Source organism: Entamoeba invadens, assembly GCF_000330505.1.
Source record: "Entamoeba invadens IP1 unplaced genomic scaffold scaff_1105074725643, whole genome shotgun sequence".
Lineage (NCBI taxonomy): Eukaryota > Evosea > Mastigamoebida > Endamoebidae > Entamoeba > Entamoeba invadens.
The window spans coordinates 222,501-229,123 of NW_004191777.1; the positions used below are offsets into that span (position 1 = coordinate 222,501).

The 6,623-nt window shown below is 30.1% G+C and overlaps 4 protein-coding genes across 4 annotated transcripts; 1 reads left to right on the forward strand and 3 right to left on the reverse strand.

Annotated features, from left to right (window-relative positions):
• Nucleotides 1–1,010, reverse strand: EIN_080410 (rho gtpase activating protein, putative; the record flags this gene model as incomplete). Its single annotated transcript, XM_004184377.1, has 2 exons — nt 1–18; nt 66–1,010. Coding segments are annotated over 2 exons (963 nt in total), but the record flags the coding sequence as incomplete, so codon positions are not given.
• A 1,722-nt stretch (nt 1,011–2,732) lies between these two features.
• EIN_080420 (hypothetical protein) lies at nt 2,733–3,691 on the forward strand (the record flags this gene model as incomplete). The annotated part of the gene is made up of 4 exons (XM_004184378.1): nt 2,733–2,778; nt 2,825–3,289; nt 3,404–3,537; nt 3,575–3,691. The coding sequence occupies 4 exons, from the start codon at nt 2,733–2,735 to the stop codon at nt 3,689–3,691; spliced, it is 762 nt and encodes a 253-aa protein (XP_004184426.1).
• A 220-nt stretch (nt 3,692–3,911) lies between these two features.
• On the reverse strand, nt 3,912–5,860 carry EIN_080430 (myotubularin, putative; the record flags this gene model as incomplete). Its single annotated transcript, XM_004184379.1, has 3 exons — nt 3,912–4,883; nt 5,037–5,200; nt 5,251–5,860. 3 exons carry the CDS (start codon nt 5,858–5,860, stop codon nt 3,912–3,914), a joined length of 1,746 nt encoding a protein of 581 aa, XP_004184427.1.
• A 399-nt stretch (nt 5,861–6,259) lies between these two features.
• On the reverse strand, nt 6,260–6,619 carry EIN_080440 (rho guanine nucleotide exchange factor, putative; the record flags this gene model as incomplete). The annotated part of the gene is made up of 1 exon (XM_004184380.1): nt 6,260–6,619. A coding segment is annotated over one exon (360 nt), but the record flags the coding sequence as incomplete, so codon positions are not given.
• Nucleotides 6,620–6,623: the final 4 nt, after the last annotated feature.

A 6,623-nucleotide genomic window follows, 5' to 3' on the forward strand; every position in this document is an offset into this window, starting at 1 on the left:
TTTGATAAGTCGTTGTTTCTTTTGAGCACGGCAGTTGAGATCATTTGTTGTGAAATCATACTGACTGGGATAACAGCGGGGTAGTGTGGGGGAATAACACCCATCTGCACATTTCTTTTATCCACATCCATAAAGACGTCGTTGTACTTTTCAATCATTGTGATGATAACTTTTCTTAGCATTGCAGCATCAGTCATTTCTCGTGTTGCGTCATTGTCTGGACTTCTAAAGAGGGAAGGTGAAAAGCACACAGCCAAGTTATTTGGTGTCATTTGAGTCAATTCAGTGTTGTCAGTGACTTTCCTTAAGAACCTTATTAACAACCAAAGAATGTTTTTGTTTTCATCAGGAAGTGCTTCGATTTTGGACTTGAGCTCCTTTTCTATATTGGAAGTGGTTGCTAACCCTAAAAACTCGTTGTATTTTGTCTTTGGTATCACTGAGTCTGGAAGCTCTCGCAAATACGATTTGATAACACCAGACGCTACATGGACATCGCCTATATTCTTGTATTCAATGTCCATACCACCATCAAACATTTCTTTGACTCTTTTTAGCTCATCATTTGATGAGGATATTCGGAAAATACCCTCAGTCATAGCACCGTTGTTACGTTCAAGGTAGTCGATGCAACGATATAAGGGAAGTGGAAATCTCCAACCACTTTTCTTCACACCAATGGATAACGGAATACCAAAAATTTCATTGCACTTCATACCAAGTGGTATGACCGCTAGCCACGCGGAATACTCAAGGTACGAGGGTGAGATAAATTGGTATATTTTGTCGTAACAAATTTCAAAAGCAAGTTCTTCTGATTCTTTGGGAAACTTTTTAAGCCACGATAGCTTTTTATGAAAGATGCCAGAGACTATAGGTATCACTAGTCGCTCTTTTGCTTTGTCGCTATGAGTATAAACATGAAGAACCTGGTCACTCAATTGCATGAAAACCTTTGTGAACTTTTTGAATTGCCCGCCTCTGATCTCGAGAAAGCTGCTATACTCCATTTTCAATTATCAAATTCAAAGATCGAATCAAAGAAGTTTTTCTTCGGTTTTCTGATGATACCGAATAATTTTAATTATAATTCTGATATTATTTTTTTGGCTCTTATTTTTAACATGTATTATTCGACTTCTTTTTCTCTATTTTTGAAAAATAGAAGGGGTTCGATTTATTGAAAATTTTAATACAATCATACACCTATTGCCGCTTTTAACATTGGTTTTATGACAAACTTTTTATTAGGTAAAATATATAAATAGAACAAAATTTTTATTTGAGTGAATATAATTTGGTCGACAAAATAATGGAGTAACCTATGTTTCATAATAAATATACCTATAAAAAATAATTGTTGATTTTGATATGATCAATAACCTTTCAAATTTAAAAAAACAAAAAAAAATAAAATAGTAAATTATAAAAACTATCTTATTAAAAAAAATTAAATGCCAATATCTAAACATTTAATTTTAATAATATTTAAATAATTCGATATAATAAATAAAATTTGTTTTATTATTTTTAAGATAAAAATTAATTGTAAAAAAAAACTCTTTTTAAATTTGATTTTTTTTGTTAGTTTAATTTGTTTGAAATTATTTTTTTAGTTATAAAAATATAACATTGAATAAAATCCAATTTGGTTTTTATTTCAATATAAATGCTTTTTTGATTAATCAAATAAAAAACCATTCTATTGATAATTCTTAACAACTATATTTTATTTAATAATTTGTTATAAATAATAGTTAATAACTCTATTTTAATTAACCAATAATAAGTATTTAAAATAATAACAATTGGAAGATTATAAAACAAAAATCAAAAGTTATAAAAATGGGAAATTTTAGGTTTATAGGACACTTTTCCCGTTTTTTAGAAATTTATTTATTAATTTAAATTACACTTTTAAAAAAGATAATAAACATTGAGAAAAGTATATTTATCATAGTTAAAAAATTAAAAAAAAATAATAATTTTAATTTTATTAATTATATTATTATTTAATTTAATTATAAACCAACTTAGAAAGTATTTATAAAAAAATTTATAAAGTGATTTTTTGATAAAATATTTTGAAATTGACTTGAAAATATATCTATTTTTTTAATAGTTAATGGTTTTTAAACCCATTTTTATACTAAATAAAAAAAAATAATAAAAATAAATTATAACAAATCCTTCTTAAAAAAAACACAATTTGATGTTTTTGTTTTATCAAAAGTAGGTTTAATTATTACCTTTATTTTGGTTACTTTATTTTTACAATACAAGTTGAATAATGATGTTAAAAAATCAAAATATTAATATTAATAGTTTCTTTTACTAATTTTAAATCACTTTTATTATTATTAATATCAAATTATAGTATTTAATTATATCTTATAATAAAATTCAATATTAAATATAGTTCATATTTTTGGGTTGACCAATCATCAAGACAATAAAGAACCTTGCCCCAAGTTTTGACTTCACAACAAATTGTTATTAGCTTTTATAAATAAACGAAGTACTCTTGGAATTGACAATAATTATATAAACTAAACACCTATTTTAACACTTTATTTTCACTATCTACAAAATATATAACAATTAGTAAAATAACTATAAATAATACAATTTCAAAAAACACTAGAAATGACGTCATTAACCAGAGTGTGGAGTGTGCTTCTAATAATTTGTAACTATTAAATTTTTGAAACTCACTAAATTATATATTCTCAATGAAGTCATTTATCAAAGTGAATATCTTTAAATCAAAATCGTCTGGTTTGTTATGACCGATCGTTGATATATTACACATTCTCATGATAAGGAGGATTGTTCGGGAGAGACTTGCGAAAGATAGACCCCAAATTTTTGAAGTTGGGCATACCATTCTTTATGTGGGAAATTGGTCAGTGTGTTCTTTTAACTCCCAAAGAAGGGGTTTTCAGAGTCACTGGTGATGTTTCCGTCGTCTCTAAAATGAAGAAAGAAATAGTGAAACATAACGATGTCACCTTTAAAACAAAGTACAAGAAGGACATTCACTCGATGGTTGCAGTCATCTCAACATTTCTACGTGAACTCCCAACACCAATTTTGAGTAATTCGAATAGGACCATGTTCTCAAGTATAATCACTCGATTTCATTGTGTTTCCGACTTGCCAAAAACAGTTGTAGCCCTTACATTAGCTTTGTCGACTTTAGATAAGACGAATAGAAAGTATTTACTTTTTTTACTAAATATGTATTATACACTTTGTGCAAACGACACATCAGGAACAGTCAATTTTTGTTTGTTATTATTTCATAAAAAAGTTATTATAATTAATAACTTTCTTATCATTATAGTATTTTTTATTAATAAACTGACTAGTTAAAATAAACTAATAACAAACTAATGACAAGTTAATACTGCAACTTGTGTCGCTCCTTCATTCTTCTCGCAGAGGTATTCGACAATGTCTGCGATGTCGTACACAATAGAGTCTCAAGTGCTTATCATTTCGACGCTAATTTCGATGTACCCACTCTTAAGTTTCGTTTGTTCGTATTAATACGTGTCTTTCTAACACACAGCAATTTGAAGAATCTCATGAAGTTCTCTGTACCAAGTATAATATCTCTCAAGAGCAATATGAAACCTTCTTGGCCTATCCTGAGTCATACAATCTTGGGAACATTCATTTTAGTTAAAATGGGACATCAGTCAGTTTCTCTTGTGTATAGAAAAGAAGACCAACGAGGTTATTCTTTAATATCGCCTTTCTGTTTTATTTAGTATGGATTTCATTCGCGTTGTTAAGAAACTATTTATAGGTATATATAGAATAATTACTATTATTCTATCTAATATATAACTAATAAAAAATGTATAGTAAATCAAATTAGAAATCAGATACTAAATGTCTTCAAATTAGTCTTGTTCAATTACAATACAATCTATCTTCCTCAGATAGAAGGTTTCCCATACTTGAAACTCGTTGCAACTAATATCCAAGTCAACGTCCTTCAACTTCTCGCAGTCAATTTCTTCCCAGTTCTTCTCCTCAACAGTGAAAAAATCCTCATAGTCTCTACTACAAGCAAGAAATCTGTCGTACTCGCAGTCGAAAAGAAATGTCACTGTTTTGGGGCACACAGCTTCCGCAGCAAGTTTGATCAAGAAGTCTTCGTTGAATTGAAAAGCACTTGGACGGTGTTTGACAAGAGTTACAACGACTTCCAAAAATTGCAGAAAAACAGGGGAATTCTCACTTGTTTTTGTATGAAGTCTTGTCATGAACTTATGACCAGCCAAAATCCACTCTTGATAGATCAAGTCGAAAAAGCCTTTGATTGTTCGTGTCTTCTTTTCTAAAACAAGACGTGTGAGTGCAGACATTTGTGCTGTTCTGTCCCACCCATCACTACAATGGACCAACACATTCACTTCACTCCTGATCAAGCCAACAGCCATTTTCACACAGACTAGAAGACTAGAAAGAAGTTCCAACCAGCCACTTATTTTTGAAAAGTATTGTGTTGGTGTTAATGTTTTTCGGTCACGAAGTGCATTTCTCATGTTAGCAAATGTGTTTCTCACTTCGTGGATATTTGGGATATTCAAAAATTGAAGATCTGTTTTAGTGTATGTGTTTGTGTTCTCGTACCCACCCCCATTCACTCGATTTGCGTTTGCATTAACCCTTGAGCGACAGTCTAAAATGACCAAAGTTGATTCTTCCGACTTCCCAACAGTGCGTATACAATTGAGATATGTCTGGTCTTCTTTTGAAGCACTTTCAACAAACACACCGATATAGTAGTTTGAGTTCGCAACAAGAGGTTGTGCACTTCTGAAGAGTGAAGTATGTGTTAAATTATCTTCGTACATACAAATAGGAAGCTATACATCAATTTCATTGAAACTTACAGTAAGATGTTCAAAGTATTGTGTTGGGTATTATATAGTTTATATAATAATAAATGTTATAATATAATTGTTATACATATTAATAGTATATATTTACTATTATTTATATTATAGATTTGAACAAACTCTTTTCTTTGATCTAAAGTTGGCGCATTGCAATATCACATCATCACTTGCATCTTTAGGTACTACGAACACCTCTGGATATGTCTCACAGAACTGGAATCGTGGGTTTGAGTATTCTTTGAACAAGTTTGTATCATACTCGATGACGCTCTTTCTCTCAACTCCTCTATGTCAGTGTATTCTCAGTCTCAAGCAAAACACTTTAAATACAAACTTGTCTTATCTTGTCTGTAAAAGAGTCCTTTGTCGGGTCGGTTAATGATCCCACATTCCAAACATCTTTTCTTAATTGTAGTAACGACGGACTCTGAATCATTGGGTGCCATTGGGATGTTTAAAGAATTTGGCAAATCTGCCTGATAAAAAGGATTTGGGGTAACAACCAACAAGCCGTTTGAGTAGCCGACATCGAAAATGGTGTTGAGTGGAAAGTCATACACAACGTTTTTCTTCTCCTCATTCCAAAGTACAAAAACAAATCTTCGAAAAGTGATGTAGATGATTCCTTCGACAGTCTTCGTCACAAGGAGAACCTCCTCGCTTTCTGTTAATTGAATTTTTGTGGTGAATTTGCATCCTTCCAATTGTATTGTGAACTGATCATCGTCTCTTCTGACTTTTGTTTTTATCAAGCAGTTTCTGTCGTATGGTGATGGACATAAAGTAATGACCTCTTCATTATTTGGAAGCTCATAAAGTGATTTAATTGGTTTGTCTTGATAAAACGCGTTTGATATATTTGTATAACAGAAAGCGTCGTACAGCGCGTCTCTCACATGACTTTGTTCCAACGGAATTGTTTCAATGGGGCGGTATAAAAACATCAATTTACCAGTTTTTAATTTATTTATTTATTTAAAATAGAATAATGTTAAACATCATTCACATTTAAATCAATACACATTGATTCTATAATATAGTTATTCATATTAACAAAATCATAGTTTTTATTATTTCATTTATTAAACTATAATAATATTACTCAAGTACTATAAGTTATAATATATTCATTTCAAAAATTAAATAAACTATAAATTTAATATTTTTTAATTTCAAAATAAACTATATATTAAGTTAAATATTTATAAAATGAAAACAATTAAAATAGAAAACAGTTTCGTTGTTTTACTATTTAAAAAAAACAAAGCAGTTCGTTTATAACTAATAATTAAACTAATTAGTTGGTTAATAAATAGGACTAAATTATAAATATCATCATATAATTAATTAAAACAATTATTAAAAACATCGACCCATTTCAACATAGTTTCTTTGTCTGGGAAGATGAAAATGAGATGTTTGTCTTTGCTTGTCACTCTGACACTTGATTTATTAGTTTGTGTTGGTGAAAATTTACAGTTGTCAGTCTTTCTAATGACATTTTCTGGGACGAATCTGAAATAGAATATGATGTTGTCGTTGTGGAGAATGGGGACAAGTGAGTCTGTCCATGTGATCATATCGTTAAATGCGAAACAGAATGATTGTACCGTGTTAACAAAGCATTCTCCATAGAAGGTACAGTATCTCCACGGTTGAATCAATTCGTCCATTCCATAGACCATCCCTCCAAGTGCACAAGACTGT